The sequence below is a fragment of the Podarcis melisellensis genome (genome assembly GCF_964234715.1).
Source record: "Podarcis melisellensis genome assembly, chromosome: 14".
Classification (NCBI taxonomy): domain Eukaryota; kingdom Metazoa; phylum Chordata; class Lepidosauria; order Squamata; family Lacertidae; genus Podarcis; species Podarcis melisellensis.
Window position 1 is genome coordinate 38047835 of NC_138546.1, and position 17989 is coordinate 38065823.

Consider the following 17989-nt stretch of genomic DNA (forward strand, 5'->3'; position numbering starts at 1 on the left):
CCAGAGCCCATGATTGCTGCCCTCACCAGGGATACCGCCTGCAGTCACTTCCACCTGCCCATGGTTTCATCAGCCACACTGATGCCCTCTATGGCTGGTGCTTCCTGGTGGATAACTCTCCTGCTTCCTTAACTCCTCTAATTGCATCAATCGAGGTTAAGGATCGCTCTGCCTAAGTCTTGTTTATGTAGGTTAGTGATGGCCAAACTCGGCCTTCCAGCTGTTTGGGGACTACAATTCCCATCATCCCTGACCACTGGTCCTGTTAGCTAGGGATGATGGGAGTTGTAGTCCCCAAACAGAAGGAGGGCCAAGTTTGGCCATCACTGATATAAGTTCATAAGAGATAGGATTTGGTAGCAGATGGCTCATTTTATTTTAAGACTACTAAACACGGTTTTATCCTTTAAAATGAATTCAAGCACAATTTTTTTTTTGCAAGGATCTTTCCACATAAAAACTCTGCATATGCATTACTATAACGTTCCAATTATTTCACTAACAATATTTGTTCTTCCAGTATAAGACAAACATCAACCCTCGTCAGTGCAGTCCTATGTATTTGTTATTCACCAGGACATTTCTTTGAATTCAACAGAGCTTACTGTGTGTGTACAGGAATGCAGCCCAAAGTCTATATTTATTCTGTGCCTGCTTCTCTTCTCAGGTGTGTATAATAAGTTATTTTTGCCATAAAGGCAACAGATTCTAAAGAATCAGTTGTAACGACCACCATAAGATAATATGGATATTATTGCCGCTATGAATAATAGGTTGGTAACAATTTTGATGCCCACCTTGTCCACATATCCTTTCAAATAATTTAACACAACTACCGTTGGATCTGTTTTCTCCCTTTATACCTTGTCCTCTGATCTACTTCTGATAAAATTATCTTCCAGACTAATTGATAGCACTACCAGTGAAGCCGACAACAAAATGTTGCAGTTTTCCTGTTCACTGCGCCAGCCAGCCAGCCACGCCTTCCTACACAGCATTTCCCCTCCGACTCATTTTCCTTTCTGCCGGCTCTGTCCCTCCACAAACAACCGGCCGACATTCTGTGACCGCTGCACACACTCAGTAGAGGAACATCCCAGTCCCTGAGATTCAGGGCCCAAATCTGAGGTCTAAGGGTGGTCCCCGGTGATGTCACAGAGGGGGCCAGGCCCGGGTGATGTCATTAAGCATGACTGAGCCCTGGAGATGGAGGTTAATTGGGAAAGGGGAGGAGGGGAGGAGGGGAGGACAGCCACTGCACCAGAGAGTCTGTGCTAGAATTTGAAACTGGCTACTGCAGGAGCCTGCAAGCTGCATGCGCAGTCCTCGTAATAATTTTACCTTTTGTCAAAGGTACTCTCACCCACCTGGCGATTTGAGTTCTCCCCCTGCCACCTGGGGGACGTGGGTAGCGCTGTGGGTTAAACCACAGAGCCTAGGATTTGCCGATCAGAAGGTCGGCGGTTCGAATCCCCACAACAGGGTGAGCTCCTGTTGCTCGGTCCCTGCTCCTGCCAACCTAGCAGTTTGAAAGCACGTCAAAGTGCAAGTAGATAAATAGGTACCGCTCCAGCGGGAAGGTAAACGGCATTTCCATTTCTGGTTTGCCAGAAGTGGCTTAGTCATGCTGGCCACATGACCCAGAAGCTGTATGTCGGCTCCCTCGGCCAATAAAGCGAGATGAGCGCCGCAACCCCAGAGTCGGCCACGACTGGACCTAACGGTCAGGGGTCCCTTGACCTTTACCTGCCACCTGGAGGGGCCATTGCCCTCACTACTGCCGCTGCATCCTCAGTGCTGATGTTCCCTTGTGGCAGCAACACAGGTGCAGCCACAGGTGAGGGTGCAGTTGTGATGGCAGGCCAGGTATGGTGCTAGGGGGAGGGAGTACAGATCGGGGGCGGGGGGAGCATTTGTGGCAGCAAAATGTCTCAGCCTGGCTCTGATTCTACCATTGCCTCTTTCCTGGCTTATGCGCAAACATCAAAGGTTATTCTATTTTCATTGACTTCCACCTTTGAATTAAACTCAGTTTTGGGTAACATGGGACCTCTTAAATCTGCCATAACTTAGGCTCTGAGCATGTCTTCATCGGGTCTTGGCTGAAACTTTCCTGATGTTCAAATGTGATGGCATTTTGACTCGCTGAGCAACAGTATTCATGCCTGAAAACTGGGAATACAGGGAATTAAACGGTGGAAGGATGTTGGGAATGGGTCCCAAGAGGGTTTCAAACTTTTCCCGGCAGCTTCTGACATTCTCCTTCATGACAGTTTAGGATCTTCCCCTGCAACGAGAGCCGGTGGTGGTCTATATTTGTCGCTTTTGCTCATCACTGCTGACATCCCTCTCAGAAAGAAGCGGCTGTCTCGTGTTACAGCAAAAAGTCTGCAGTCGCCCATCTAGAAACCTGGCAGAGAACTGCCTTCGGATGAAAATCAAGGCTTGTCAGGAGAGACAAATGTGAAGTTTACTGCTATCTGGGCACCAGAAGAAATTGTGAAATCTTTACACAGAAGGCAAGTTTCAGAACAGCAAGATTCTCCTTTTTTATTATGGTAGATTGAACTGGCGCAGCTGTTCAGTGTAGGAGCGATTGTTTAAAAATGGGTGCCTGAGTCTTGATTCTTATTTTCCATTTTCCTCCCTGTGCCCTTTCCCTTGTGCGTCTTTTATTTAAGACTGCAAACCTGCACGGACGGACTTGTTTTGCTTTGATTCCAGGTAAGCTGCTCCACGACCCTTTTTGCTCCAGCTTAATAAATGCTGCTCAATAAACTTAGACAAATGTGAGCAATTGGACTGGGACATAAAAAGATAACGAGAGCATATTTCTGCATGCAGTAGTTTTGGAAGTGTGTTCATGCTTTGTAAATTGAAATTACAAGTTTGTAAAAAAGAAAAACACCCGAAACAAAATGTATGGCTTTGTAGTGTAAAGTTTATACTATCGTGAAATTCTCTTAATGGCCTGAATTGGATCCTTGGTCAGCAAGGCCACTGGAAGGCCCCTTGTGCTAGAGGGTGAAAGGGCAGAGCGACAAAATCCAGAGTTGGCACCTTGTTGGGGGACAGAGGTCCATGCTAGTCCTGGAGTCTTGAGGCTCTGTTGCTCATAAAGGTAAAGGTACCCCTGCCCGTACGGGCCAGTCGTGACCGACTCTGGGGTTGCGCGCTCATCTCGCTTAAGAGGCTAGAGACCAGCGCTGTCTGCAGACACTTCCGGGTCACGCGGCCAGTGTGACGAAGCTGCTCTGGTGAACCGGCACCAGCGCAGCACACAGAAACACCGTTTACCTTCCCGCTATAAAGCGGTACCTATTTATCTACTTGCACTTAAGAGTGCTTTCGAACTGCTAGGTGGGCAGGAGCTGGGACTGAACGACGGGAGCTCACCCCGCCGCGGGGATTCGAACCGCCGACCATACGATCGGCAAGTCCTAGGCGCTGAGATTTTACCCACAGCGCCACCCGCATCCCAACTGTTGCTCATACAGGCCTCTTTATAAGGTTATTGGGACTTTCCTCAGGCCAAACACCCTTTTGTTGTTTAGTCGTTTAGTCGTGTCCGACTCTTCGTGACCACGTGAACCAGAGCACACCAGGCACTCCTGTCTTCCACTGCCTCCCGCAGTTCGGTCAAACTCATGCTGGTAGCTTCGAGAACACTGTCCAGCCATCTCGTCCTCTCTCGTCCCCTTCTCCTTGTGCCCTCCATCTTTCCCAACATCAGGGTCTTTTCCAGGGAGTCTTCTCTTCTCATGAGGTGGCCAAAGTACTGGAGCCTCAGCTTCACGATCTGTCCTTCTAGTGAGCACTCAGGGCTGATTTCCTTCAGAATGGACAGGTTTGATCTTCTTGCAGTCCATGGGACTCTCAAGAGTTTCCTCCAGCACCATAATTCAAAAGCATCAATTCTTCAGCGATCAGCCTTCTTTATGGTCCAGCTCTCACTTCCATACATCACTACTGGGAAAACCAGAGCTTTAACGCCAAACACCCTACTGAGCCACATTTTCCATCAGTCCTGCTTCACATCCTCTTTGAGTGTTCTTGTGTGGCTACTTGCATGATAGCGGTGGCATAGGAAAGGGGGTGCGGTGGGTGGGGGACGCCCCGGGTGTCATCACTGAAGGGGATGAACGTGGGGCCTAGCCTGCAGTGTGCCCAAGCCACACGCCTCTCCTGGGGAGTGATGCAGTGGCTCAGGTACCTGCAGGCTCCATGCTGCCCGAAACAGCAACGTGGGGCTTGCGGACTCTGTGGAAGTTCCGTGCAGCGTGCTCTGCCCCGGCTTACCCCGCCCCATGGGCTTCTTAGCCCGCCCCCGGGTGCAAGGCATTTGTGCCACCACGGGTGCCCAAGCAACTAGCTATGCCACTGCATGATAGACAAGAATGTGTTCAAATGAGAAAACAAGCCCATTGCGTGCCAAAGCCCTGTGCCCTGTAGTTCCGCACTGCTTAATAAACACATCATGAGTGTTTTGGATTATGAGCTTAAACAGGCCACGACTGTACAGTGGTACCTCTGGTTACGTACTTAATTCGTTCCAGAGGTCTGTTCTTAACCTGCAACTGTTCTTAACCTGAAGCACCACTTTAGCTAACGGGGCCTCTTGCTGCCGCCGCGCAATTTCTGTTCTCATCCTGAAGCAAAGTTCTTAACCCAAGGTAATATTTCTGGGGTAGTGGAGTCTGTAACCTGAAGTGTATGTAACCTGAAGTGTATGTAACCCAAGGTACCACTGTATTGGTTACAGATGTGAGCGGTTTGGCTTAGGCATTGGGTGAAACCAGGCTATATCTTGACACCAGCCCATCTGCAGGGAGTCGAATTAAGGGCAAACCACCAGAAGGGGGAACCCTAAGGCTTACATAAAATAGGGGCACCCCGAGAGGGTCCCTGTTGAGGTAGTGGCATGGCCCTAGCCCACACCTGGGCTTCGGACAGACTCCACACCCCTGGATCCCTTTAGCAGGATGCCCTTATCAAAACAGGATGCCCTTAAACAAAGGCTTACCCAATGCCTAACCTTGCAAAGTTGTGACGATGGCTACAAGGCAGGCGAGAGCCAAATGGCCGGTGCCAATTCGCCAAGTGGAAAAATTCCTACCAACAACAAGGCGGCCAACATTTGTCCATAGCAAGATCATGCCAAACCAAAACTTAAAAAGAGGGCGGATGGGTAAGGAGATCTGGCGTGGAGACTAGAGTGGGAAGCCCCCAGCCACACCGCAGTTTAAATTACCTGTGGCCACGCCCCCTGCCGGCATGGATTGGCCGGGGAGGGGTGACGTGGAGGGGGTTGGTGTGGAGGGGGCGTCAATCTCCCGCCCCCTAGCCAGGTCACTATGAGGGCACGGATGTCCAGCTGCAACACCACCTACCCCGGAAGGTGAGCGGACCTGTACAAAGGCAAGGTTTTGTTGTTGTTGTTCCGCCTATGTTTTCTTCTGGCCCTGCCCACCACTGGTCATTAGGCCCCCGAAAAATTGCACAGAATGTCATGTGGCCCCCAGGCTAGGAACAACAACCAAAAAACCCCTGATTTAAATCTTTAAGATACGCCAGGACTTTGGCTTTTTCACTACACAAAAGTAACTCCTCCTGCTTATTGAAAGTGCCAATACAGTGGTACCTCAGGTTACAGATGCTTCAGGTTACAGACTCTGCTAACCCAGAAATAGTACCTCGGTTTAAGAACTTTGCTTCAGATGAGAACAGAAATCGTGCTCTAGTGGCGCGGCAGCAGCAGGAGGCCCCATTAGCTAAAGTGGTGCCTCAGGTTAAGAACAGTTTCAGGTTAAGAATGGACCTCCAGAACGAATTAAGTTCTTAACCAGAGGTACCAATGTATTTTGTTCTTCCTTCGTGTCATTGTGGTCATGCAGCTCTCCCTCTGCCTGTTCTGAACATCTTGTGGCATTTTGTTCCTCAGCTGCTCATAACCCAAAGAACTCTCTCTGCAGGATAGATTGGCACCCCGTCTTTCTGTTCCTGCAATGGACACGCGATCCGAAGAGAACGAGGCAGAACCCCCCAGATTCTACCACTTGGAGCTTTATGACTCAGCTGAAGACCTGGAGCTCTTTTCGGAAGAGCCCTTCCGGAGGCGAGATCTGGGCTTGTGCGAAACCAGTAAGACTCAAGGCGCAGAGGAGCAAAGGTTGCCTTCCATGGACAACACGCCAGATAGCGACAAAATGGAAGACACATACTGCATTACGTGCTGTGTCCCGATCAGAGCTGTTGGTCAGCAGAGTGGCGACCACAGTGAGCACGAGGTCATTCCTCTTAGCAGCGTGGTGGAAATTGCAAAGGTGAGTGTTATGTACTGAAGTTCTCACCCTGGGCCAGCAGGGGGATACTGTAGATAGTTCAGGTCCACATATGCAAATAAGGGATTGAAAGTGACGTTCAGTGATTGGATAGTTACAGAAAGTGGTTACAGTTATGTTGTACTGGAGCTCTATATAAGCAGGCTGGCTGAACCCTTCAGTCCAGTTCTGTTCTGGCCTGTGAATAAACAAGAGCTGTTTGAAGAATCGCTGTGTCGTCTGATATGTTCACCCACAACTTAACAGTGAGGACAATGGAAAACCAGTCAATCCAGTCTGGAAGGAGGGGGGGTTTCTCTTTCCACAACAATCCAGTATGCTAAACGCTGTCATTTCTTCAATAGGATGAGTTTCGGAAAAACGTATGCAGACTGGAAGATCAGATCACTCACCTGGAGAGCTTTTCTAGCCACTTGGAGGAAATTTTTATCACCATCGAGGTGAGACATCTCCATGCATTGGAAACCTCAAGAATGGGACCTCAATACTTGATTGTGGGGCTACCTTTGGGTTTTCCAAATGCTGCGGTTGGACGGTTGTTGGAGATAGACTATTGCCAGCGCATAATTCTAGTGCTCAAAGGTCGGCACTGGCTGCTCACATGCTACAAGACCAGGTTCAAGGTTCTTGTATTAAGTTATTAATTTGGACCCAAGATACCTCAAGGATGACCTGATCCCTTACATCCCTGCTCAGTCACAGAGGTCTTCAGGGGAGTCACTGTTAGAAGTCCCCCATGGTGTTTATCCACTAGAAACCACAGGTTGAGGATTGTGGGCCGAATTTTATGGGACTTCCTACCAGTTGAGATCAGACAAGCCCCATCCATACTGAACTCCTCCTTAAACTGCGAAACCATGTTAAAATACCTTCTTCTTTGGGGCTGAAATCTGCTCTTCTCCTTCTTCATCTTCAGGCAGGTAATGTTTGGGGGTGTCTTTGTAAATACCCTTGAAGTTTTGCACCTCTGTTGGTTACTGAATTAATCTACAAAAATGCAAATGCAACATGCTGGCTAATAACTTCGTAAATATATAATCGGTATGATGTCATTCAAAATATACGAATAAGCCACTTCAAAATAATATGTATATCATATAACACATCTCACAAAATATACAAGTAACTGCAAGTTGTTATATGTATCAGAGTCAAACAAAGGTTCAAACAACCAATGAACACCAAACCATCTCTCAACGGAAGGCGTCTCACACAAGTCTCAAAGGAAAACATCTCTAAGCTATTTATTGGTTGTTTGAACCTTTGTTTGACTCTGATACATACAGTGGTACCTCGGGTTAAGTACTTAATTCGTTCCAGAGATCCGTTCTTACCCTGAAACTGTTCTTAACCTGAAGCACCACTTTAGCTAATGGAGCCTCCTGCTGCCGCCGCGCTGCCGGAGCCCAATTTCTGTTCTTATCCTGAAGCAAAGTTCTTAACCTGAAGCACTATTTCTGGGTTAGCGGAGTGTGTAACCTGAAGCGTATGTAACCTGAAGCGTATGTAACCCGAGGTACCACTGTATAACAACTTGCAGTTTCTTGTATATTTTGTAAGATGTGTTGTATGATATATATATTATTTTGAAGTGGCTTATTCGTATATTTTGAATGACATCATACCGATTATATATTTACTAAGTTATTAGACAGCGTGTTGTGTTTGCATTTTGGTAGATTGTCACATTTTGCAACGCAGGGGCTTATGTTTGTTCAGGTTACTGAATTAAGACAGATCCATAAATGACCCGTTGCTGCGTAGTAGATAACAACAACCTATGGAGAAACTGCCATTGATGCCAAGAGCAAAGCACTCTTTGTGTTCATTCAGATTTCTCTCTTTTTAGTGTGGGGTGTCTGGCGGGAAATTTGTGCAGCTGGAAAATCTGCTTCTTTTTTTAAAAAAAAAACTATTATGACTGAACGGGTATTATAAAATCAGGGCAGGTTTGTCGTGTTTCATGGATCTTTTGGGTGGCAATTGCTCAGCAAACCCATTTCAACCCTGAAATGCTCTCTTTCCAGGAGAATTTTGCTAGGCAGGAGCAGAACCTGGAGAGGGGCTACAATGATCTCATGCTGACCCTCGAGCAAAGGTATGAGGAAGTCATGCAGGCTTTGGGGGAAGAAAAGAAGGAGAAGCTGGAAGGATTGTATGAGCAGCTGGTCAGCTGTGGAGGCAACCTGGACACATGTAAAGACCTGATGGAAACCATTGAGGATCTCAGCCAAGGTGAAAATAAAGTGAATGCGATCAAGGTAAGGAGATGTATGCGATGGAAATAACCAGTGATGAAATACCATATTTTTCGCTCTATAGGACGCACCTTTTCCCCTCCAAAATTAAGGGGAAATGTGTGTGCATCCTATGGAGCGAATGCAGGCTCCTTGGCTTCAGCGATAGCAACGCGAAGCCTCCGAAGCGCAGAGGGAGCACTCCGCACTCCGGAGGCTTCGCATTGCTTTCGCTGAAGCCTGGAGAGCGAGAGGGGTCCGTGCACACCGACCCCTCTTGCTCTCCAGGCTTCAGGAATAGCCGCCTGAAGCCTTTGGAGCGCAGCGTGAGTTCCCGCTGCGCTCCGGAGGCTTCAGGTTCCTTTGCTGAAGCTGCGAGAGCAAGACTCTCCTGGCTTCAGCAGAGAGGGAGAGCTGCGCAGTGCCCCTTCAGCCAAGCGGGAGGAGAAATAGAAGGGGCTCCATTTCTCCTGCCGCTTCGCTGAAGGGGCGCTGAGCAGAGAGGGGCATTTTTTTTTCTTGTTCTCCCCCTCTAAAACAAGGTGCGTCCTATGGTCGGGTGCGTCCTATAGAGTGAAAAATACGGTACTTATTTAGTCTTTAACCTCAAATCTGTTTTGTTTTGTTTTAAGAGTCAGTTGATAAATGCAAATGAGACAGTCTGTAAGCAAATAAAAATTAAATGAGATTTATTATTTTTATCCCACTTCCCTTAAAGAGTCCTGGAGACTGCAGTTTGTTAAGAGTGCTGGGAATTGTAGCTCTGTGAGGGGTCACCTAACAATCAGTACCCTTAAAAAATTGCAGTTCCCAGAATTCTTTAGAGGGAACTGTGATCATAGGTGCCAGGTCTAGGGCACCCACCAAAAATTGTGGGTGCTTAGCACCCACAATATGGGGCTCTGACATGACTTCTGGTTTCTACCGGAAGTTGTGTCAGAGCCCCAACGCAACCTCCCAGAGGACCTTCGGAGGTCTTTGAGGACCTTGGAAGCAGCACCACACGGCCGACGCAACGTGATGTCATCACGTTACATCACGGGTGCCATTGGGCACCCATAACCTGGAGCCCAAGTCAGCGCCCTTGACTGTGTTGGTTAAAGTGGTGTAAGAGTGTTTTAAATGTGTGGTATGGATGCGACCCACATTTCTGAGGGAGTGTCTGTAAGGAACAAAAGAACTACCACAGCAGAGTTGCTAAACTCCAAGTGATATTATGAGGATTATACAAATGGCCTACCAGACACATTTTATTCAACAGTTACTAAAAAGCCTACTGCTTTTTGGTTCTTGAGTGTGTGTGTTTGTTTTTTTTTTAAAAAAAATGGTTTAAAATTGGGGCTTGTCTTATACACGGGTAGTGCTGAGGGGTGTTTTCTTAATTTGGAGTCCCCCAAAATTAGGGGGCGTTTTATACATGGGGGCGTCTTATACACGGAAAAATACGGTACTTGTTAATTGCCCTGGGAACACTGTGACATTTTATACATACAGATGCCAGGATTATTTGGCGGAAGCCATGTGCTTTCAATATAGGGTACGTACTCGCAAGCCTCTGTCCCAAAGACCGGACCCACAAAGCGGCTTAAGATAAACTGAAAGGGGAAAAAGCAGCTCTTCTGTAACAAGGACAATCAGAACTATTGTGAGACTGAACACTGACATTCTCTTAAATGCTGAATTAAAGGAGACACAACCGTTGCTTCAGAAACTGGTGAAGGCCAGTCTATTGCAGGGTAAATGAATTTATCCAACACCGAATATTTTGAGGGTGGGGAGAGCTAAGCCCAGGCTTTTTTTTCAGCTGGAATTCAACAGAACCCGGTTCTGGCACCCCTCAGGTGGGTGCCATTATAAGAGCAAGGAAAGCATTCATGGTGAGGTCCAGCACCTGTTTCTCTAGAAAAACAGCACTGGCTAAGCTCCATTGAATTTGATGGGGTGCTTCTGATTGAAGATAGGCACAATGGTTTTACTTGGCATTTTAGTGGAGGACATTAACAGACAGGACTGTAAATTACTTTTATGTGCAATAATGGCAGCAAGAATATTTTTGGCACAAAAATGGAAGCAAGAAGAATTACCGACGAAAGAAGACCGGCAAATGAAATTAATGGACTATGCAGAATGAGATAAATTAACAGGAAGGAGTCGAAACCTGCGGGACCAGAGATTCTTAGAAGACTGGAGTAAATATTTGAACTATTTGAAAAGCCATTGTAATAAACAGATCACGCTAGTAGGACTGCAAGAAGTTCTGTAAGGAGGATTAGGTGAAATATTGCAAGGAAGACTATGAAGAGAACTATTAGTTAACGATAATTAAAAGTAATAGAGAAATTAAGAAATGCGGAATAAGTGATAAAGAATGGGAAATCTTCAGCGGTTGTTGACGGAAGTCCAAATTATTGTATAAGACCAGAAATTATTCTAAATGACTGTTGGAAATGTTATGTTAAAATTAATAAAAATGTATAATAATTAAAAGAAGAAGATAGGCACAATGGGGTTGAATCCCTGCTTCCAATCAGATCAGAGCAGCACAAAGTATCACAAATTACCGTATTTTTCGCCCCGTAGGATGCACTGGCCCATAGGACGCACCTTGTTTTTTTGGGGGGAAATGAATAAAAAAAAAATATTTTCCCCCCCCAGCCGCGGGGCTGTGGCAGGGGAAGCCTGAGCTTCCCCCGACCTCAGCCCCCAGAACAGGCTGCTATCTGAAAGCCTTGCGATCCTGGCGGCAACTCCCGCCGTGCTCACAAGGCTTGTGGACACCTGCGCGAAGAACGGGGCGCCCTCCGGAGGGCGCCCTGTGCTCTGGGCTGCAGGCTACCACCCACAAGCCTTGCTAGCCCGCAGGAACTCCCCCTGGCGCAAGGCTTGTGGATAGCTTCCTGAAGCCTGGAGAGCAAGAGGGGTCGGTGCGCACCGACGCCTCTCGCTCTCCAGGCTTCAGCGAAAGCCTGCATTCGCCCCATAGGACGCACACACATTTCCCCTTCATTTTTGGAGGGGAAAAATTGCGTCCTATAGGGCGAAAAATATGGTATACTGATGATAAACGTAGCACAACCGAAACGCATCAGCAAGTGGTTGTTGACACACACACACACACACACAGAGTGAATTGATTTGATGAATGGGTTTAATATTGACTTGCTGAAAGGTGGCAGAAATCTCCTGCATTTTGATTCATGAATCCAGCCAGCGGACCACGTTTTGAGAAAAGCCCTTTTATAGACAGGTGCTTCAGTTCAGAACATAGCAGGGGATTTGCAATTCCTGTGAGTGAGTGATCACCGTAATTTTGCTCTGTCGTGTAGCCGGAGTGCAAGGGGGGGGGAGAGGGCTTTTTATACAACAATCGCAGCAATCTTTGAGAAGGAGATAAAAGAAGAAATTGCATTTTACCTAAGAGTCCTCCACAAGGGCTTTCTTTGCTATTTTTAGCAACAGCTTTATTCTCTTTAAATTTGAATTGGAGGGGAGGAAGGCAGTCTTCCAAATAATAACACCCCCCCAATAAATCTTTCCAAACTGTGCCAGGCCAGAAGAGAACCCCAAAGATTATATCTAAATTTAGTCCCCCATCTGCACTATACTTTTAAATCACTTTAAACTGTTATGGTTTCCCCCAAAGAATGCTGGGAACTGCTGAGAGGTGTTAGAAGATGACAACAATAACAATATTTATAATCTTTATTATTTATACCCCGCCCATCTGGCTGGGTTTCCCCAGCCACTCTGGGCGGCTTCCAACAAAAGATTAAAAATACATTAAAACATCAGTCATTTAAAACTTCCCTAACCAGGGCTGCCTTCAGATGTCTTCTAAAAGCCAGATAGTTGTTTATTTCCTTGACATCTGGTGGGAGGGCGTTCCACAGGGCGGATGCCACCACCGTGAAGGCCCTCTGCCTATTCCCCTCACGGTGCTACAAATACCAGAGTTTCACGAGAAGAGGGATCAGTAGCTAAACCGCTCTGAGATTCATAGTCCTGTGAGGGGAATAGGCATCTCCTAACAACTCTCAGCACCCTTAACAAATGACATTCCCAGCGTTCCTTGCGGGGAGCCATGATTGTTTGAAATGGTATGATACTGCATGGGGGTCATAGCTGTCAACTTACAGATTTGAAAATAAGGGACCAGCAGCCTCGAAAATAATAATAATAATAATAATAATAATAATAATAATAATAATAATAATAATAATTTATTATTTATACCCCACCCATCTGGGGTATTTATACCCACTCTGGGCGGCTTCCAACTGAATATTAAAAACAATACAGCATTAGACATTAAAAACTTCCCTAAAGAGGGCTGCCTTCAGTCGTCTTTTAAAAGTAAAATAGTTGTTTATTGCCTTGACATCTGCTGGGAGGGCGTTCCACAGGGCAGGCGCCCTGAGAAGGCCCATTGCCTGGTTCCCTGTAACCTTACTTCTCGCAATGAATAGGGGATCAGCAGCCAAAATAAGGGATTTTAGTCAACCAGCAGCCAAACGAAGCCTCAAGCGGTGGTTCCCATAGCGCAACAACCAGGCAAAGGGGATGCAGAAAGGAAAACCACCATCACCTCTCCGCTGGGAAGTGCTGAACAAACGCGAGTCTCCCAGGCAAAGCGGCTGATTTGATTGGCACAAGGCATGCAAGCTCCACTCCCCAGTCATTCTTAGACTCCATATTGGGTGAGCAGTGCAGCCATGCAACACAGTTGGAGCCTCCCTCCTCCCTGGCCGGCAGGGAGGGAGGGGGAGGAGCTGCTTCCTTTGAAACCCGGGAAATTTAAGGGACATCATCAATAAGGGACAGCAGCGGGACACGGCGCTAGGATAAGGGACTGTCCCGCCAAATAAGGGACACTTGACAGCTATGATGGGGGTGTTGCCCACAGCAGTTCCTCAGGTTTCCAAATGTGATTGTGGGCCCAAAAGGGTTGGCAGCTCCTGAACCACAGCACAACATTGGCCGTAAGGTGGTATATAAATGCAATTCTTTATTGATTACGATGATCCATAACTAAAGGAATAGGTATGGCGCATGACATCCACTAGGTGACTCCCTCTGCCAACTTTGGCACGCTGGCAGAATTCTCTCTGCATTAGCAAACTGAGTGTCCCCTGGATTACTTTGGATTGGATCACTTTGATCAGTGGAATTGACATTACTGCATTTCGCATCTGTAACAACCCAATTGTTTACTGTGGCAGCGCCTACACTTTGGAACTCCCTGCTGATTGATATTTAGCAGGCATCTTCACTGTACTCTTTTTGGCACCTGCTAAAAACATTCCTGTTTAGTCTTCTGGGAAAAAGACTTCTGGGGAAAAAATTATGATGAATTTTAAAAAATGATGAAATATACATTTATGAAGAAATCAGAATATGTAACCACTTGAAAAAATTAATTAGGCCTAGGACTAAATTAGGATTAAATAAATAAATAAGAAAATGTACGATAAGAAAAGCTAGGAAATGTGATTATGACTGTGATATGGATTTAAGAAATAATGATATTGGAAACTGCTATATATAATTACTAAGAAATTCAGATGGAAGAGATTAGAGGAAGTCAAGTAATATGTTTATGAAGATGAATTTTAATTAATTAACTAAGTTTTAGTTTATGCGGTGATTTGGTGTATTTTATGTTTCATATTCTTTTTTTTCTTTTTCTCCCCCCCCCTTTTATTATTGTTTACTCTCTCTTTTGTTATGTTTTTTGTATGAAAAATAATAAATATTATTGGGGGGGGGAACCATTCCTGTTTAGACCCAGACGCTTAGAAAATTAAGGTAATTTTAATCTGTTTTAGTGTTTTAACTTTTGTATGTTTCTAAGTATGGTTGCAACAATCTCTTGATTTTATTGCTTTGCTTTTTTTGTTAACCACTTTGAGGGTGTTTTGGGGTTTTTTTTAACAAGCAGTGTATAATTTCTTTATGAAATAAATAATAAATAAATCATTTTTCCAGCAGTTGCAGCCGTATGCTTTAATGGCTCAGGAAAACCTTAAGAACAGTTGAACGACTGCTCAGAACTTTACCAAAATTCATGGAAGCATGCCTTCCTTGACAAGCCAAAATAAAGTACGGTAGTAGTTTTCACCAAAATTGGAAATAAAATTATGATAAGTGGATTAGAAAGAAGAAATGTGTCACTTTTCAGCACTTTTTAACCTGCTGAACTTGTGGTAATTTTATTATATCTGTTTGAAATTTGGCATATCATAGACCTCATCAGATAAATCATGTATGTAAAGTTCCAAGTTATTAGATCAACAGGTGCCATTTCTATGAACGATAGTATTCTGTGGTTAAATGGCAAAACCTTGGTTGTTGCTGTTGCATAACTTAACATTCCTGTGCCCCTTTAATTTATTATTGTAATGTGTTCCTATCATTAAACCACCTTCTTTTCCTCTCTCTCTCTCTCTCTCTCTCTCTCTCTCTCTCTCTCTCTCTCTCTCTCTCTCTCTCTGCCTTTCTTGTCTACAGGCTGCAGTAGCTACAAGCCACAGGTAATATTAAGCCCTGAATTCGTAGTTCCTCACCCTCCTGCGTACTTAAGATACTGAATATCTTTCTTATGCTTCAGAGCCTGTGTCCATCCCTCATGTTTATTACAAATGGATCAGGGTGAAAGACGTGGTTTTCTCCCAACTTTTATCCATGCAACAACTTGTGAGATAGGTTGGGTTGAGAGTGGTCGTCACCATCCCATGGTCACAAAGTGAACTTGTAATGATTGTGTTTGCATGCCCTTCACCATTTCCCCGATGAAAATAGGGATGTCCCATTCCATAATGATAATTTTGCTCTTTATACCCTACACATCTTACTGGGTTGCCCCAGCCACTCTGGGCAGCTTCCAACACATATAAGAACAAACAACTTCCCTATAGAGGGTTGTCTTCAGACAGCTCGGGGGTTGGATAACTCCATACCCTCTAACATTTCTCCAGTGAAAATAGGGACTTCCTAAGGAAAAGTGACACGGGTGGCACTGTGGGTTAAACCACAGAGCCTAGGACCTGCCGATCAGAAGGTGGGCGGTTTGAATCCCCGCGACGGGGTGAGCTCCCGTCGCTCGGTCCCTGCTCCTGCCAACCTAGCAGTTCGAAAGCACGTCCAAGTGCAAGTAGATAAATAGGTACCACTCCGGCGGGGAGGTAAACGGTGTTTCTGTGCACTGCTCTGGTTCACCAGAAGCGGCTTAGTCATGCTGGGCACATGACCCAGAAGCTGTACGTCGGCTCCCTCGGCCAGTAAAGCGAGATGAGCGCCGCAACCCCAGAGTCGGCCACAACTGGACCTAATGGTCAGGGGCCCCTTTACCTTTACCTTTAAGGAAAAGTGGGGCATTCCGGGATCAAATCAGAAGCTGGGATGACTTCTCTAAATCAGGGATGTCCCTGAAAATAGGGACACTTGGAGGGTCTGTGTTTGATTTGTGGCTCTAATATTGTCCAATTACAGCCTTCCTCAACCTCCTGGTGGTCTCCAGATGTTTTGAACTACAATTCCCATCATCCCTTGCCATTGGCCATTCTGGGGCTAGCAGGAGGTGTAGGCCAAAATATTCGGAGGGCACGAAGTTTGGGGATGCCATATTGTATTGCTCTTTCTTCTGTAATTTAAGTATTCATCTGACAGAAGAATGGGACAGAAGCATTAAATAGCAGTTAAGAAACTCAACTTTCCAAATGTCGGTCCTTATGTAGCTTAGATTGCCACCATTCATGGGCATATCACCAGGCGTGAATAGCAGAAGTACAAAAATTATTTAGGGGGGGGGGATTACTAAAGGTTGCTGGGGGGGATGCCTCCCAGTAGTCTCATGGGGATTGAGCATGCTCAGTGGACACAGAATGCTAACTGATCGCTGAGTGGAGAAGAGAAAACCATGAGAGATGGGGAAAGGAATGGAGTATTCTGAACAGGGGCAGTCCATACTGCAACATTTTGTTGCAGATCCCACTTGTATACTGTACATAATAATGATGAGGATGATTTTGACATAATGGATTTATATCTATCTCTAACATACACAAACACGCACACATGAGAAAATATGAGACATTAATATATAGCCAAGCTCTTAGAGTTGCTGTCTTACTCTCCATTTCTCTGGCACTTGCAGATTGGTGAACTTCTTGAAAAAGGACGTGGATATAGATCTTTCAGTGCCGACAAATTTTGAAGCCCGGGTCATAGATTTCTCTGACATTCAGGAACTAATGGACTCCATTAATTCAGTCCCTGGTATTTTCATTGTATTTATTTCTGGTTTCTATCTGACCCTCAGAATTCTCCCCAGTCCACACTCCTTACTGGCTTTGCTTGTGCCTCAATGATTTTTGCCTGGCTGAAAAGTGTCTTTGAACTCAATGTTTAGGAAATTTTTTAATGTCTGATGTTTTATTGTGCTTTTAATTCTGTTGGGAGCCGCCCAGAGTGGCTGAGGTATAAATATATTATATTTATATTATATTATATTACATTATTATTACATTATATTATATTTATTATATTATATTATATTATATTACATTATATTATTATATATCAATAATGCCTCTTCCTTGTCTGAATGGAAGAAAGCTGGGGTTTGTGGGTACGTAGAAACTAATCTATTGTACAAAGCGAAAATTTACATATGTTGCTCCACTACTTTTGTCTCTAGCCACACCCACTACTATCATGTGGCCCTTGGGAGATTGCCCAGAAAGAAGTGTGGCCCTTGGTGGTTCTCCCCACCACCAGCTTGGTGTAGACTAAATACTAAACCAGGCGGACAACTAGCATAAAATATAAAGCAATTTCTTCTGTTAAGTGGCGTTGCTGATCTTTGAAATTCACCATGTGAAATCTGTTTAACAGATTATTTTTTCCCCTTCCACCCTCCTTGTTCCAGCTCCTTTGCCTCCTTGTGCACCAGTAATGAACACCCAGGATCCCAATTCTGCTACCGGTACGTCCGTGAAAGTCTGCTGGAGCTTCTTTTCAGAAGATATTGTCGAAAGCTACCAGCTGTACTACAAACGAGTGAGCAACGAGACGTCGAAAGAGGACCAGGATGGTAAGGCTGCCTATACACCATGACCATAGCTGTCAACCATCCCTTATTTGGTGGGAAACTCCCTTATCCCAGCACCGTGTCCCACTGCTGTCCCTTATTGATGATGTCCCTTAAATTTCCTGGGTTTCAAAGGAAGCAGCTCCTCTCCCTCCCTCCCTGCCGGCCAGGGAGGAGGGAGGCTCCAACTGTGTTGCATGGCTGTCCGGCCTGCCCCCCTCCGGCCTCCTCTCATCAGCCTTGGCCCCTGGGAGCCCCTCCCCGCCAGGACTGGCGGGAGCCTCAGGCCCTTCCACTGCCATCCTCCTTGCAGCCGCCGAACT

At 45.8% G+C, this 17989-nt stretch overlaps 1 protein-coding gene across 3 annotated transcripts in view; it reads left to right on the forward strand.

The window, feature by feature from the left end:
- The first annotated feature begins 1254 nt into the window (after positions 1–1254).
- The window catches only part of FSD2 (fibronectin type III and SPRY domain containing 2), a 29142-nt gene continuing 12407 nt past the window's right edge, over positions 1255–17989 (forward strand). The window contains exons 1-8 of one of the 3 annotated variants that reach the window (XM_081888554.1): positions 1255–1353; positions 2279–2523; positions 5959–6323; positions 6686–6781; positions 8369–8602; positions 15086–15108; positions 16731–16852; positions 17505–17669. In XM_081888554.1, coding sequence (XP_081744680.1) covers positions 6006–6323; positions 6686–6781; positions 8369–8602; positions 15086–15108; positions 16731–16852; positions 17505–17669 — 958 coding nt within the window. In that variant the 5' untranslated portion in view covers positions 1255–1353; positions 2279–2523; positions 5959–6005. Of the gene's footprint in view, positions 1354–2273; positions 2725–5958; positions 6324–6685; positions 6782–8368; positions 8603–15085; positions 15109–16730; positions 16853–17504; positions 17670–17989 lie in introns of those variants that run through there. The other 2 variants (XM_081888555.1, XM_081888553.1) reach the window with 2 other exon arrangements.